The sequence below is a fragment of the Falco peregrinus genome, chromosome 5 (assembly GCF_023634155.1).
Source record: "Falco peregrinus isolate bFalPer1 chromosome 5, bFalPer1.pri, whole genome shotgun sequence".
Classification (NCBI taxonomy): Eukaryota; Metazoa; Chordata; class Aves; order Falconiformes; family Falconidae; genus Falco; species Falco peregrinus.
The window spans coordinates 88,821,234-88,838,084 of record NC_073725.1 but is presented as its reverse complement, the minus strand read 5'-3'; the positions used below and the strand labels follow the sequence as shown (position 1 = coordinate 88,838,084).

The 16,851-nt window shown below is 56.9% G+C and overlaps 1 protein-coding gene across 1 annotated transcript in view; it reads right to left on the bottom strand.

The window, feature by feature from the left end:
- NHERF2 (NHERF family PDZ scaffold protein 2) overlaps positions 1-16,851 on the bottom strand; it is a 40,484-nt gene that overhangs the window by 3,908 nt on the left and 19,725 nt on the right. The window contains 4 exon segments of the mRNA XM_055806369.1: positions 2,199-2,261; positions 2,891-2,934; positions 5,470-5,623; positions 9,185-9,361. Of these exon segments, the coding sequence (XP_055662344.1) occupies positions 2,199-2,261; positions 2,891-2,934; positions 5,470-5,623; positions 9,185-9,361 (438 nt within the window).

Below are 16,851 nucleotides of genomic sequence, written 5' to 3'. Positions count from 1 at the left end.
CAGAGCTGCACGGCCGCGCTCCACAAGCACCGCACTCACGCCTGTAGTGGGCAAACATACAGAATCATGACCTTCAATTTAAGGAAACATTTTAAAGCCCGCCTGCGGCACCGCTGCCCTACCATGCATGCGGAACTCCAAAATCATGATTTCGCAGACCCTGCTGATAACCATGGGCCGGTCTTCCACCAGTGCGGCAAGATGATGGCTCCAGCTTTGCTCTGACTTAATGAACACAAACTGAAGGGGGTGGTGGCTTGAATAAGCACACCAGGCTGTGAGCTGGGAGCACGGCCACCTTGCCACCCCCTGGGACTCTGGTTGCTAGTGCAAAGGTGGGACAGTGATCCCTGAAACAGCCCAAAGGTGACTCCATGGGAGGAACTGCTGTGCTTGGGCACCAGGACACAGCCTGATTTTCCAAAGGCAGAAGCCACTGGATCAGGACATGTATTATTTAATGCTCAGAGAGAAACAGAGATGCCAGACTGCAGGCGTTTGGCCACAGCTCTGGGACGCAGCTGGTGTTCGAGATGTTTTAGAGGCTCTGGGAGCTCAGAGGAGGCTGCGTGAGCACTTGCTGCCGTCAGGCTCCTGCTCCCAGCCGTCTCGGGGCAGGGGGCAGTACCAGCACCAAGAACCGGCAGGGACACCTCACCCCCCCCAGGGTCCCTGCACAGAGACATTCCCCTACTTTTAGCAGAATCTCATGCTAAGGATACATTTTTAAGTGCTTTGGAAAGCTCCTACTTATTATTTCAAGAAAAAGAAAAAAACTCTGCTAAATTAATAACACTGAGGGAATACCAATCCATGCCTTGTGTTTTATTTTGGTCACTTGCTCGCCTTGCACAGTGAGGTCTGCCTCTTCTCTGGCCCTTCGCTGCAGCATTCAGCCAGGTTCCACCAGCAAAACAGCCCCAGCCCTGTGGCCACCAAACCCACACTCCTCCCAGCTTGAGCAGCTCCTTTAAACACCAATAAATTCACCGTGCTCCAAGCGAAAAGCAGCTTGGCTTTTTCAAATTTTAGCCTGCCTTGTTCCTGTTAGCAGCACTTGAACCTCACAGCTCAGCTCCTCCTGGCTTCCCAGCCTAGCCTCCTGCCCTGTAGCTCGTCAGTACAATTACACTGAAGATCCACAACTCTTGTAGACATCCTTTCATCTTACACCTCCTTTCAAACTATTAGAGCATGAGTCACTGCCCGACAAAGTGCCAATTAACTTGTTGCCGTTACCCATTGACGTTCTGGGCTGCCCCGGGCTGCCCGGCTTGGGGCAGCACCATCTCCTCCCCGAGGTCACGATGCCTGAAGGGATGAGCACGGAGCATGCGTGAGTGCTCCCAGAGCCGGGACAGAGCAGCATCCGCACCCTCGCAAACCCCATCTGTTAATATATGGGACATCTGCTGCTGCTGGCCAAGGCCACGCGACGCCACGAGCTTGGCTGTCCCCTGGGCAAAGGGGGGAAAGGACATCCCTGTGGCAGCAGCTCATGGCACCTGTGCCGAGGCTTTGCCAGCGCCTGGTCGGGGTGCCAGGCAGGGCAGAGGGGGTTGCCCCAGGAGCCGGGCTCGGGGAGAGGCGGCTGCACCTCGGAGCTGCACGGCCACGCTCCACAAGCACCGCGCTCACGTCTGTAGTGGGCAAACATACAGAATCATGACCTTCAATTTAAGGAAACACTTTAAAGCCCGCCTGCGGCACTGCTGCCCTACCACGCATGCGGAACTCCAAAATCATGATTTCACAGACCCTGCTGATAACCATGGGCGGGTCTTCCACCAGCGCGGCAAGATGATGGCTCCAGCTTTGCTCTGACTTAATGAACACAAACTGAAGGGGGTGGTGGCTTGAATAAGCACACCAGGCTGTGAGCTGGGGGCACGGCCACCTTGCATCCCCCCAAGGGTCCCAAGCCCTGGACCAGCTGCCTGGAGGAGTTACAGAGCCATCCCAGCAGCGTGGCCACCTCTGTGTTGGAACCAGGAGCTGCTGACAGCTCACAGCTCCGTTTCGTGCACATCTACAGTGCAAGGGATGAAAGCAAACTCCGGATTTTTGTTTGCTGGATGGATACAAGGGTACTCAAGTCTGAGAGCCGAAACTGAAAATGCACCGTTACATGGTGCCATAAGGCAGGCATGTACCTACAGCAGTATGTAAAAGGGAGGGGGGACATCTGGGGGTTTTACCTCTGATTCCTTCCCAGGACTCTGAAGGTCGCTGTGAGATGAAGACGTGGATCCTCCATTCAGCTAGTGGAAGTGAACATGTTAGTTCCATTTGCACAAAGACAGAATTAGAAAAAAAATAAAAAGCTAAGCAGAAAAATGCTCAGTCCTGGTGGGGATGGACATCCCAGCTGCCCTGCCAGGCAGAGAGCAATGCCTGGCTTGTCCTGGGACAGGAACAGAGCCTGGAGAGGGGGGTCCTGCTGAAGGGACCCTGCACACACATGTGCCCACGCACATGCATGCACACATGGGAGCTCCCTGGGATTTGCTGGCAGAGCCACTCTCTCCCACCAGGCAGAGCGCAGTCCCTGTCCTGCCAGCGCCTCCCCACTCCATCACAGGGGACAGTGATGATTAAATGGGGCTGAAACCAGCCTTGTTCAACCCCTACATTAAATCTGCAGCAGGAAGCAACTGAAATCAGCCAGCAGCAGTTAAGCTGAGATAAAGGAGCCTTGGGGACATCAGGAGCATCCCTCTGCTCTGCAGGCTGGCAAGTCATTCTGACAGGCTCGTGTGTCACTGGAAGGAGCCAGGGAAAGCTGGCACGCCAGGAGCCTGGCCTCTCACCCCTGATCCCTCTTGCTCACTCCAAAACCCAGCTGCCCCAGTATGCTGCCCAGCCACCCCTGGAGCAGGCAAGTACTCACCTGAGTCTGTGCGGATCCGTTTGTCATGGGCTGAGGCACCACACCTATGGACCACACAGGGAAAACACGTGGTAAACACACTCAGCTGGGATTGCTGCCCTTGGGTCCCAGGCAAGGCATCCCTCAGCATCGCCCACCCGGCCGTGCCGAGCCTGCCTTCTCCCCTGCCCGCCCCACCAGCTCAGTGTGTCCTGTCTCTTGCCTTTGCCCTGTGCTGCTTCCCAGCCCAGGCAGAAGCCTGCCCGTCCCCCTTCCTCCCCCTTCCAGAACCAAATTCTTCCCAATATCCCTGATTTCACCCTGTTTTCATCAGAAGAAAACACCTTCCAGGAAGAGAGCCAAGTCACCTTTTTCTATAAGCACTAACTTCAGCGCACTCCCATTTGTTTTGACTGTTTAGTGATTTTTCTTCAGAAGCTGTTTAATCAGAAATCTTAAATAACAACCCAATGTTTTTCACAGAAAGCAGCATCTTGTTGGTGTCACAACTGTGTGGCAACCTCCTCGCTCCCCAGGTACGCTCGCATCTTTTTTGCTCACTTTTGACGATTTGTACTACTAATATTCCACACGATGGCAAATTCTACGCAGATAAGCTACCAGTCACCACGATCAAGCCATTGCTAATGGCATTACCACATCTCATCCGTCCCAGGCTAACAGATGTGTTAACTGTGACAGGATTAATAACTGAATTATGTCGAGCATGAATGCTTCTCAGGGCAAAGCCCTCGCTCTGTGCATCTCTCCGGCAGAAGACAATGATGTGGATGCACGTTGCTGCGTAACCCGAAATCCAGCAAAGCAGGCACGGCGCAGGGTGCCAAGCACAGCCTGCACCCACACGAACGCCGGGCGGCTCACGGAGCCACCAGCCTGCCCGCACCACCTACAGACCCTGCTGGGCTTTCCAAAGGACCCACATGGGGGCTGCACCAGTGCGAGCTGCAGGGATTCCTTGTGCCAATCACAGCACCTTTGTGTTTAAGAAAAATAAAGCCAAATCATAATTTTGAGAGTGTGCTGGTGCAAAAGCCTCAGTTAGGGTGTCGGGATCCTGGAGTGTTTTACCATACCGCATGTCAGACTTGTGTTTACAGGACGACAGGCTCTGAGCAACAGTCATCAGAAGGAAGTCAGCTCGCAGCAGAAATGATACTAAAGCTTCTGGCATCATAAGAAGCTAAAAGATAATGTTATTAAAACGAGAAGCAAGCTTCAAGTCACAAGCAATATTAAAATGGAACTGGACTTTAAAAAAAAAGTGATTTCAAAATTTGGCATGTCTGGAAATACTTTCATATTTCCTTAATTCTGAGAAGCACCCAGCTCTTAAAATACACTCATTGGCTAAAACACTGGGGTGCTTAGGATCAGCTGTAAGACTTCGAACGTGTCAGCTTGAGGTCAAAGCAGTTTGATTAAAGAGTGCAATTATTATTTCCTCTTATCCTGCCAACAAGAGAATTCACCAGAGCACCGTGTCACCAACACACGTACTGTCACCAGCCAGGCAGTCCCAGTCCCTGATCTCTGACAAATGCGTCAAGGTGGCAGCGAGAGCCGCAGGGCCAAGGCGGGGGCTCGAGCACCCCCCGCACCCCCCGCAGTGGCCCTAGCTGCGTCCCCACCCCAGGGAACAAGGGCTCCTTTATGGCTCCTGCCAGCAGACAGCTCTCGCCCCAGCTCCTCCTCGAACCCATGCAGAGCATCTGACACCGCTTTCGCCCCGTGCGCTCCGGCATTGTCTGACCCATTTCTTTGGATAAATCTCCCCATTGAGCATCCGAGGGAGCGGGAGCGCGGATCAGATAAGGAACAGCTGTATTGGGAAACAGAGCTCCCCATTCAGCCGGGGCAGGACAGGCTGGGAGCGCCCCGCTCCCTCCCCACCCGGGAGCTGCAGCACAACAGGTTGGGGAGCGGACGGGCAGCTTTCTCTGCCAGGTTTCAGCAGCGAGGGAAGTATTTCCCACAACAGCCACCCTTCTGATCGCTGTGGCGTAAAACCCTTCCCCTTGCATGCACAGTGTTTGCTCTGGTATGTCTCGATGCACCCTCAGGCTCCTTCACCCCCAGGCTCCTTCGCCAGAGCAAACAGCAATGGGGGATTTATGGCACTCTCCCTCCCCAGATCCCAGCTCAGCCCCCTGGGCAGACCGCTCCGCTCACCTGGACCCTGGGGGTCCCCGGGCTCTGACACCAGGCACCCCCTCTCCCAGGGGGCGGGTGGCCACCAAGGGGCTGGCAGCATTGCCAGAGAGGCTTCCCAGCCCCAGCCAGATGGGCCGGTCCCATCTGAGCATCCCTCATGGAGCACGCAGCTCCCCCCAAATCCCACCACCCTCTACCTTGGCAGCAAGTTCCTAAGTTAATTATTCACCATGTAAAAATAACAAATTGGGTTTTGGCTAGCTTAGGAAGTATTCTCACTATTTATAAATAGCTGGGTGGTGCTCAGGAAACTACCAAGGGATGAGACAGAAGGGAAACATGACTCCCTCGCTTCTGAAATCCCACCCATGCCACGGTGAGTCATGGGAATAGCATAGGGTCACCCAGGGAAAGCAAGGTCTCACCTTTGGTGTGCTCCTCTGTGGGGGTCACCCCCAGCTTCTTAAAGTAATCATCCGTTTCGGGGTCCACCACCAGCAGCCTGGCTTCGTTCTCCCTGGACTTAATGTGGGACACCACCTCCGAGTGCCGCAAGCCTTCCACATTTATGCCATTCACCTGCAAAGCAACAGCATCAGAGCCCAAGTCTGTGGCCCCTGCTGCAGAGATGCTAGTCCCAGCCCACAGACTCCCAAGCAGCCTCCTCATCCCCTAATGCAGGGGTCCTCAAACTACGGCCCACGGGCTGGATACGGCCCACGGGCTGGATACGGCCCCCCAGGGTCCTCAATCCAGCCCCCAGTATTTACAGAACCCCGCCGCCAGGGGTTGGGGGGGGAAACCAAGCAGCCGCAGATGACCTCCTGCCCCTTCATCCACGCGCCGGCCCCCCGGTTAAAAAGTTTGAGCACCCCTGCCCTAAGGGATGGGATTTTCCATTTTTTAATCTCCATTGAGACGACAGGAAGGCTACAGGTTTTTTCCTTCCCCCTCTCAAGCCAGCCATGGCCTCCTACTGCCACCCCCAGCCTACTCGGTGCCTTTTTGCCCAAGCATCCTCCGTGTTACTGCACACCTCTGCCCGAGCATCCTCCGTGTTACTGCACACCTCTGCCCGAGCATCCCACACATGTCCATTGGGGATCAAAGACCCCAGGCTCTGCCACCACCTGAACCACCCAGGTCCTGCCAGAACACTCCCGCTCCGGCTGCCCTCTGCAGCCATTCCGGCCTTCACCTTGGATGTGCCCCAGGTATCTCAGGATGCTGCAACCATGCACACAGGCAGCGGCCTGGGTGCCACCAGTGCATCCTGCTCCCCGTCCCCGCCCAGGCGACTGCGGCATCACCACACCATCGTTCATCCCTCCGTGATGGAAAGCTGTGGGTTTCCCATGTCCCCAGTGCATGAATCCCCACACCTGCCACATGGATTCATTTCTCCCTTCCCTGCATGCGAGCCAGGACCTACCCAAGGAACGTGATCTCACGCTGCCAATCGCTCCCTGCAGCAAGGGGACAGTCGTGATTTCAAGGCATTATTCACAGCGGGGAACAACTCGTCCTTTGTCCCGCAGGGGAAGGTCTCTGCACCGCCCAGACCCTCAATGCTGGACCCGCTTTTGTGTGACAAACTCTTTTCAGTGCTCCAGCCCATCTCTGGCAAAACTCAACCCACCCTCCGCTGCCCGCCCTGCCTTCGGCATCTGAAGGTGCCTGCCCGCAGCACAGTGCGGCAATGTGCTAATTCAGCCTGGACTGGGAAGGGCAGAGGGTGCTGGTGATGCAGAGACCACCGGGAGCGGCACAGCCTCCTCCTCTTAAAAACAGCTATTCCATTCCTACAGCCTTCTGAAACAAATCAAAGACTTGAGAAATCCGCCTAGCACAGAAATGCCTTCGTTAGGAGAAGCGGACAGCACATTTTGTTTATTTTCCTAAGCCACACAGAACGCTGTAACTGCATGTTACACGCCTGCTCTCCTGCAGGGCCATGGCTGTCCAGGTTCACCAGCATCAACACATTTTTATTCCTCCTCCGCCTGCAGACAGACAGCTGCCTTCTCCCGTGCCAGACCCTGAAGCGAAGAGCACACCGATGCCAGAGCTGGGGACTGAGCCCGGGAGTGGGGTGACCCCAGCCCAGCCCCTTCCCTGGGCGCTGAGCTACACCAGGGTGGCACTGCCCCAGCAGCACCCAGCACGCTGCCACCAGTCCCAGCAAAGTGGGACAATGAACGAGGCTGGTCCTGGCCCAGCCCGGACCCTCTCACGGCAAAGTCACAGCTGCTTCGAGGCACGGATGAGCAGCACAGCTCCTCTGGGTCGTGCCGAGGCTGTCGGGGGGGTTGAAGACTAGCAGGAGGGTCTCCAGCCCTGTGAGAGCCTCGGCACGACCCAGGGGAACTGGCTGCTCATCCTCATCTCAACAGGACAAGGCAGGTGAACGCTGCAGAGCCTGAGCTGGGCCAGCTCCAAACTTCGGGCTACCCATTGCATTTGGAACGCCTAAACAGAAATGTGGGGCAGAAGCAGGTCCTGAGGGCCAGGACACGGCTGCAAGGGTTGGGATGGAAAGGGAACCCCCTTCCCCAGGCTTTGCATCTCCCTCTGGCTGCCAGCAACCTCAGCTACTGGCTGGTAACCCTGCTCCATCCTCCTGCCGCTCCCGATCACCCTGGTCCATGCCCGGTGCTCACCCCGGTTGAGCTCGGCCAGGCAGCACAGGGCTGCTCTCCCACCACCCCGGCACAGGGCTGGGGGGCATCAAATATTTATCAAAGCCCCAAAGAGCCGGTACGGAGGGGATTGGGTTTCCAAGCTCACCAGCTCACCCCTCGCCGCTTTGTGTGTGCCAGGCACTCTGCCAAGCACCAATAAATAAATAACACAACCCTCGCCGCGACACCGCGCTGCCAGGAGCCGCCGCCACCGGCACCCCGCTCCCAGCGCCATGCTGCTCCCACCATTAAACTTTCAGGTGCTGGGAAGAGGCAGCAGCTCCCACCGGCTGCAGAACAGTTATTCACAGGGCTAGAAAGCAGGCGAGTGCTTTGGTCTTAGTACTTCCCCAACTTGCCCAGGACACCAGTGCTTTCTGCCAGGAGCACGAGCCCCATTCCCCCTCTGTGCCAGCAGCGAGGGCCACGGCTGGGTCCCCGCAGGAGGGTCTTGGGGTTCACCCTCCCAGGGAAGGGCCACGCATCACCCCAAGCAGGGGACATCCACTGCTCCTGCAGTGAAAGGGGTGATGGTGGCCATGCCTGAGGCACCGGCCGCTGGATCAGCCCCTGCCTGTCCCTCTGCCCCAGGCATGGGCAGCTCTGGACCGGGGAGCCTCGTTCTTCAGGAAAAACATGACACAAACAAGCCAAGGGAGGGTGATTTCCAGCCCCACCAAAACTTGTGTTGTCCAGCACTCGGCAACCAGGAAGATGCTTCCAAGAGCAATTTCCCCCTCGCTATCTTCCGCAGTTTTGTGTCATAAAACCTCTGCAAAGCCTTTTCCAGCCGCCTGCCCGAGTGCATCAGCTCAGCCAGGCAGCACCGCTCTGCCCGTGGCAGGACGCAGACCGGAGGGTGGCTGGGCAGGGGGCCACCCCCTCCCGAGCACCGGCGGTGGGATGGGTCCCACATGTCCCCATGACCCCTTCACTGCAGTGGGCAGATCCAGCTCCAGCACCAAGTGCCATCAGGCTATGCCACCGACTGCGGGGCTCACTGTGCTGCAGCAGGGACATGGGCACCCACCAAGCACCCAACCTGTCCCTGGAATCCCGCTGCCACCCCTGAGCCACCCAGACGGGTGCAGGGGCAGCAGCTCGCCTGCTCTGACCCTCCTCTGTGCCCGCAGCATCCAGATTTCAGTGCTGGCAAGTGCCTGCGCTGAACGAGCTGCGGAAGGGCCACAAAGCCCCTGCTTAAGCACCCGCACGGGTCTTACAGATTACAGAGGAATCCAGAGGGAGGATCTGATGGAAAAAGTCAAGGGACAGGGCGCTGTTTTGGCTTCAGGCTTCCCAAGGGTCCCATCCCTTCTGCCACCCCTCTTCCCACCTGCCAGAGGGGAACAGGACCCAGCTGGGCAGGATTGAACACCCCCGCGCGGCACACACCGAGGGAAGCCCGAGGGCAGGGAGGTGCTGAGCCCCCAGAGGTGCTGAGCCCTCGTGCCGTTACCTCCACCAGCCGGTCCTGGGGCCGCAGCCCCGACCTGGAGGCCGGCGAGTCAGGGTCGACCGAGCGGATGAACTGCCCCGGCCGGGACTTCTCGCTGTGCAGGTTGAAGCCATAGCCATTGGGGCCTTTCTTCAGGTGGCAGAGACGTGGGCACAGCTCCTTCTGTCCGTTTAAATCCTGAAGAACAGAGGAGGGGTTGGGGGGAGAGAAAACACAGTCGTTAATTTATAGGTTTGGGTTTGCTCTGAAGCAGATGCAATCGTAAATAAAGCTACCAAGGAAGCACCGTATCTGCGCCCTGTCCTCCCAGTCCCCTGAACGGGGACAGGTTAACAAATGGATTTCCTCTCATTGAGTCTATTTTAGAAAATCAATTGTCCAAAACCATTCCAGAAAAATTAAAACAAAACAAAAAGTGCATTTCCTTCGCCAGAAGCAGCCCAGACAAAGTCCACCCAGACGCCCAGAGCCCCCTGGCAGCAGCCAAGCCCCGCAGCCCCCAGCAGAGGAACGCAACCTGGGGGCCCAGGCACAGCACACCAGTTCACCCAGGCACTGGATTAACCTTAGCTATTTATTTAAGGCAGCGCCGTGCCCTCGGTCCTGGTGACATCAGCATCACCCGCAGCTACAATCACCTCCCAGCGGAGAGGCTCTGGGGACCAGGGCGACGGACCCCACTGCTGCCAGCTCCCTGCAGCACGGGAAGGCTGAGCTTGGCATGGGACAAATGGTTCAGGAGCACGTAAGGAGTTTAGTGCTTTCCCCCCACAGCCCTTGGCAGATGCTTTACGGCTCCTCAGGAGCAACAAACACCAGTTTTTCTCTGGGTCTGCGCGAGCCATTACGCTCCCTTGGATGCTGCTCTCCCCACCAGCCCACGGACCGAGCAGCACCAGCTCACAGCACAGCACCACGTCCCCAGTGAAAGCCACCTCAGAGATACAGTTTTCATTTTCATCTGTGGTTTAAGGAGAGCCATCCCCTGTGGCTGAGTTTTAATCTTTCATTAAAAGAAATGCTGCACCGCTCCCCTCCTGCTAACAGACCGTATTTTTTTCAGATCACATTTACAGTGAAATCTCTTACAGCCTTTCATTTCAAATTAAAAACCCAGGCAGCAATTTCCTCCACGTTCCTCTCTCAGCCAAAAGGCACTGCGGAACACCAAACCTGCACCCCCACCTCCTGCCACGTGCCCAGAGATGTCCTCCCTCCTCCCGCAGCTCCGGGCTCCTACACGCCATGCTGGCACTACCCGTGCCAACAGCTCCTTGCACTGGCAGCACCTTGGGCTTCTTTCTGCAAAATACCTTCAATAATGCTTAATTTATTTTTTTTTTTGCTTTAATTGCTTAAAATGTTGCTCCCTCTCCAGGAAGGGTGGCAGGAGCTGAGGGCACCCGTGCCCGATGCCCAGGAGATGATGCCTGGCCACCACCAACGTGAGGGACCCCACGGGTGGTGATGCCAAGTGGCTCCAGCTGCACATGGACCCTGCATGGCAAGAGCCAAACCAGCCAAAGGACGTTTCCCGCTGCCACCGTGGAGCCGGACTACCCGCAGGTCCCTGTGTGCCCCGGTGACACAGGGAATAACTGTTTGCAATGACACGAGGCGATTTTTGGCCACTGAGAGTCACGGGGGGGGAAAATATGGAGGGCAGCCAAGAGCTGAATGGATTCGCCAGCACTCGCTGATGCCCCAGCTGCCTCGGGGACAGCGGTGACCCACAGCTGGGGTCAGTGCCTAATGCCCAGCACAGGCACAAGCTGATTACTGGGCAGCCGGGCACTGCTGGCGAGCTGCCGGCTCCTGCTGCTGGGACCGCCACGGCTAAGTCACTTCGGGGGCTGATCCCATCTCCTTCATCCTCTCGAAGAAGGGATTTTCTGGAGGAGCACCAGGTGGGGACACACAGAGCGGTCACCCCCCATGCTGAGGAACAACTCTGCCACATTGCCCCTTCGGCACAGCCACGGAGCCAGTGGCTGCCAATGGGGATGGAGGGAGCAGCCCTGCAGGCCCCTTCCCTGCCGGGGGCACCGCGTTAATGCAAATGGCAAAACACGACTGATGTTGCTCAGCACGTGTCCCTGTCCCCAGCTGGGTCCCCCACTTTGCAGAACTCAGGGCCAGAACATCGCCCCTCAACCTGCGCTGAGCACGGGCACCTTTGGCCACGCAGATGTCCCCAAGCCCAGGTGATGCTGCTGGCAGGGGACAGGGGCCACAGGGCAGCCGCAGGGAGCAGATGACCAGAGATAAACCCAAATAATCCCAGCAGGAAACACCCGCTTCGTGCTGCAGGGAGCACATGTCCCCGTGCCGCAATCTGTGACCGCCCGGCAAGCGGGGGATCCGGACCCCTGCCCTCTCCCCCAGCACCAACTGCCTCTTGCAGGTTTTAATGCAACAGGGAGAGACCTGGGGTGGGGGTGAGACCCGGGGACAGGGTGAGGGGAGGCAGAAACCCACCACGACTGCTTCACTGCGGGGACAAACTCCCCCTCACCCCATCCCGCACTCGCTCCAGCTCGGTGGGATGCAAATAGATCTCCCAGCATTGCTCTTAGGGAATACCCGGGATGGTGGGTTCCCAGTGGGCTGGAGGAGGTCAGGGGATGACCCTGGCGTGACTGCAGCCCCCACCCCCTGTGGCCCTTCGTTGGGAACACAAATGCAAAAAAAAAACCCACCACCTTTCTGCCCCATCACTTCAGGCTGTATTTTTGCAAACCGCCTCCTCCCGTTCTCTGCAACCTGCTTCCCCACACAGAGCTCATCCGAATGCAGCCCCTGCAGGGCCAGCCTGACCCCCCTGCGGGCCCCCAGCCCCACCGAGCCCCATAGCAGGGAGGTGAGAGCAAAGCCCCCCCCAGGGCCAAGCAGCAGCAGCACTTGGCAAGCCCTGGCCAAAGCAAGAGCTGGAGCTGCACTCACCTGCACCCGCCGCTCCCCCTGCGCCCGCTGCTCCTGACTGTGCCCACTGCACCCACCGCGCCCACCGCTGCCGCCTGCACAGGCGCACACTGCCTGCGCTCTCCCACACCGAGCAATGACATCGGTCCCAGACCCTGGAGGCAAAAAGCAGGGGGAGTTTTGTAGCTGCCATGCCCAGAGGGAACGGAGGTGGATGGGGACTACAGGACCGGCTTGATCAGTTCAATCCTAGCATCTGGGAAGAAACAGAGATGTGAGGTGACCAGTGCTTGCTGGACGCCAGGTCAGAGCTGCCTGCAATGGCTGCTCTAGCCCAGGAGAGACACCCCGGGCACCCCGACTCCTCGGAGCCACAGCACCAACATCCTCAAAAAGTGCCTGCAAACAAGGGCCATCAGCAGATATCGGGGTGTGCCTGGGTCAGCTGCAAACCGCACCTGAACCCTTACAGAGATTAACTCGGCCATGCAGGTGTGTTTATAAAAAAAAAAAAGCACAGAGGGAGCGGCAGGAAAACCCTTACCAACTGCTCAGGCTGCAGCTGAGCCTGCAGGGTGCACAGATGCTACCCGGGCAAGTTGTAGGGGGAAAGAGACCCCCAGGCACCTGTCTGGGGAGATGCTCTTGGCATCGACACCTCAACGCACAGATCAGTTCTTCGAAGGGGAAAAAAAAATAAAAAAAATAAAAATCATCCGTGCAAAATCCACTGATCAACAAAACCCAGCTCCTGCCAGAACGGGCCAAGGCTCCCAAAGTGCCTCTGGTACCTGCCCAGCCGCAGCCAGGACCAGCCCCGCGCCCGTGCCCCCTCCCTCCCCAGACTCAGCACGCCTGTGGTTTTCCCATGGCCCCGGCGCAGCCGGTTCACCCTATCTGCAAACATTTCCAGCTTGCCTCTGAGCTCTCCAAAAACCGAAGAAAACAGGAAATGATTCAACTGGCCGAAGAGGGTCGGATCTGCGCGACCTTAAAGGATGCCGGGGGCTCTGCGCAGCCAGGGAAAGGGGGCACGTCTCGCAAGCAGAGGGGAACATGTCTGGAATCACCTATTCGGGCTTAAAAAGGACCTTTTGAAACCATTTTCCTCTTGCTTCATTTTTACAGGGTCAGAGTGCCAGCAGCCGTGTGGAAGCACTGAGGAAACGCTGCGCTGCAGCTGCCGTCCCAGCACGGGGATCCCGGGGCTCAGCACTTCAGGGGATCCCTCGGGATCACCATGAAATCAAATTACTCAGTAAATAAACTACACAGGGGGAAGCTTCATCTGCAGGATCTCTGTGGCTGCGAGGGCAGTAATCGGTGCCGCGTCCTATGCAGGCTTCCTCTGCTTTCACCACAAAATCCTGAATTCGAGGTTCTTAACTGAAATGAATTCAAGATCTTAGTTTAAAAAAAAAAAAAATTACGAAAAAAAAAAAGCCAATTCAGCATCTGTTCTGAGCAGAAATCCTTGGGCAAAACTGCTTATCCTCCCGCAGAGATGATCCGGGGGTTTTGCTGGGCTCTTAAACCTCCCGACTAACGCAATCCTTGGCCACTAGGAAAAAAGAGGTCTTAGACCACAACTCTGCAAAGCCCCTTTCTGGGATTAAGCAAACACAGGCGCTCCCCTCGCCTCACCCAGAGCCGAGCACATGCTCAAACACTTTGCACTTATGTGCGCTGTTGACACGGAGCTGCTGCCTCTCTTGCCAGCTCTGCTATTTATTTTCTTTTCGACCGGTGCCAACGTTTCCCTGGTTGTGTTCTGGGAAGATATTTCCAAAGCTCCCGGGGGGATTGTGCCTTTGTGAAACCCAAGCGCTGTGACCAAGCGTTCCCTGTAAGAGTGGCACATTATCTGGGCTCCCCAGAAACCCACCACTCGCCCCTGCAGAAACGCTTCGGCATTGCTCCGGAGGAGGCTTCGCCACCCTTGCACATACAAAGAACATAAAAGCTGATTTGGATAAGTCAGATTCGCACCTATACTAGAAAGCAACAAAAATCACCTGTATTTTTTGTCTGTTTGCATGCAAAAAAAATTGCAAAACTAAGCCGATTTTTTTTTCTAGGAATCCAGCAATTTCACAAACTGGACTAAGCAGCAATGGCATGTCGTACCCCACCTACAGGCATCGCTGCCTATACCCACCCGCAGGTATGTGCGTGCAGATAAATGCTGCTCAGACAATAAGCTGCATTGCCACACCACCTCCGGAGCTGCCGCTTGAGGCAAATCATCATTTTAGGATAAAAGTTTCGGAAACACTGTTCAAGCTGGTCCATTTAACAATGCACAAACAAGACATTAAATAACAATTAAACACTTTCAATAAAAAAGAAACAAAACAAAAAGAAAAAAACCTGCTTGGGTGTTGCCAGCTCTCTCAATCTCATTACAAATCTTGCAGCATCTAAATTTTTTACCCCTTAGAGTTTCCAGTGCTGCTGCTGGGTGCTGGGGTCCCCTGAGGACACCCCCCAGCTGACTGGGTTGTCACGGCACAGGCTTCGTGCCACCTTCATGCAGGTCCCTGCAGTGACCGGGACCATTCCCATTTCGTACGCCTGTATGTTTCAGGCACACTCCACCATGGAGCCACTATCAGAAATGTCAGCAACTCTGATTAACGAGGAGTTTCCATGCAATTAATTAGTGTGTGCCAACCTCCATGCAAGCAGGATCCACTCACAGAAGCACCAAACCGCCGGCACTTTGCTCTTCTCTGTTCCCTGAAACAAACTTGCCTCCTGGATTTTGAGGGGCAACAGAGCAGCCCCCCATGCCCCGCTGCCCAAGCAAAACCCAACTGCCCCTAAAAAAGCCCTTCAGAGGCGTCAGAGACCCACTTGTGTCAGCCTGACCCAATCCCAAGCTCCAGCTCTGGGACAGGGCTGTCCCTGTGCTCCCCCCAGCCTGGACCCACCACCTTCCCCGAAAGGCACAAACTCACAGAACTGACCTGCGACTCCGAACCACCCCCCGCAGCCTGCCTTTGAGCAGGAGCGGGGATGAAAAGGGCTTTTCAAAGACCTCTGCCACGCAGGCAGCACGTGCTTTTGAGCAGGAGCATGGATGCTGCAGGCTGCACGATGCAAACTTGCCAGCAGCCCAGCCCAGCCGGCGCAGGTCTCTCCGCACCCAGGATGCTTGCAGCCAGCAGCGGCCAGACCCCAGGACCGTCTCCAGCCCCCCTGCCCCACAGCTCCTCATGCTGCACAGGCAAACGCACACCCTGTGACAGGCTAAAACACCTGGAAAAGTCACGCTTCAGGGGCTTATTCCAGGAAAAACACAGCAGTGCCAGTGCTGTGCCAGTGTGGACACCTCGCTCTCCCAGGTCCTCCAGGACACGACGAGGAGGAAGAGGAGGACAACCAAGCACACGCACACACGCACGGACTAGACTAAGCAGCCGAGGCTGTGTCGGTACCATCTGCTGGGGGAGCCCAGGGGGTCCTGGCACACCGAGGGGCAGGGCAGCTCCTGCAGACCAGCACGCCAAAGCCACGATGCTGCTGGGCACCTCAGCAAGGGGAGGTGCCCCCGGAATGCCCTCCAAGGCTGAAGGGATGCTCTCGCCACAGCCGGGAAGCACGCGATGCACCACTGCAGCATCCCATGGCAGCACCACAATGGGAGTGGGAGCTCCAGCCCCGCTCGTCCCCTCAGAACGGGGATTTGCTCAAACCGAGCTGAGCTCATCCGCCGCGGGCGTCACGGCTGCCTTGGCCCCGTCGCAGCATATAATCACCGGAGATCAGGGCTCGCCACCTAATCGGGTCAATCCTGCCTGGGACCACCTCACCCACCGCACTCAGCACCCACCAGCGCTATCAGGGCTGCTCCCAGCACCAGCCCCAGCCCCCCGCAGCACAGCCTGGTGGGCTTCGCCATTTCCTGGGGGCAGCCAAAGCAGCTCTAATTGCTGCTGTTGGGAATTGAACCGCCTGGATGCAATCCCGGCTCCGGATCACCCTGCAACACGTCCAGCCTTTCCGCCTCTGCTCAGTGGAGCTGGAGAAAACGCAGGCAGGAGCATTCCTGCCTAATTTACATTGTTAACATATTTTCTTTTAAGTCAGCTCCCGTGGCGTTTCCTCTCCTTTCGCATGTGGTTTTGGTCAGAAAATGGCTCCTTTGCTTGCCTGCTCCCTGCAAAGCAAACCTCTGCTGGCCAGGGCTGGAGGACACAGGGCTCCTGTCCTGCCCTGAGGCCACCTTGGGATACACACATGTCTGGGGGACGAGGGACACTGCTCAGGGCCTCCATGTCCATCCCCACTGCCTCACCTCCAGCTGGGATCTCTCCATCCCCTGCAGGCAGCAGGCAGGGAGGGATGCACGGCCACCTTTGGGGGTTGTGGAGGAGAAGGGCAGCTCCAGCAGCGCGGGATCCTGACCGAAACCCAAACACCGGCAGGCAGAGCAGCGTGGGGCAATGCTGGGAGCCAGGAGGGAGCCAAGCCAGGGGGATAAACCCATGGAGAAAGGGGACCCAGGGCTGCAGCACAGCCAGAACAAGGGGCCCGTTTACACCCACCCTGACACGGGCACCCTTCCTTGGCAGTACTGGTTATACTGGCAGCTGAGCTGAGCCGCGGGCAAGCTTTAATTGCCACTATTATTACTACAATTTTGTTGGAAGTTCAAAGGCTGCTGCCTTTGCTCAGCTTGCACTTAACTTTAAGCAGATGCTTATCGCCCTGAAGGGCAGGGGGGTCCTCACATCCCTGAC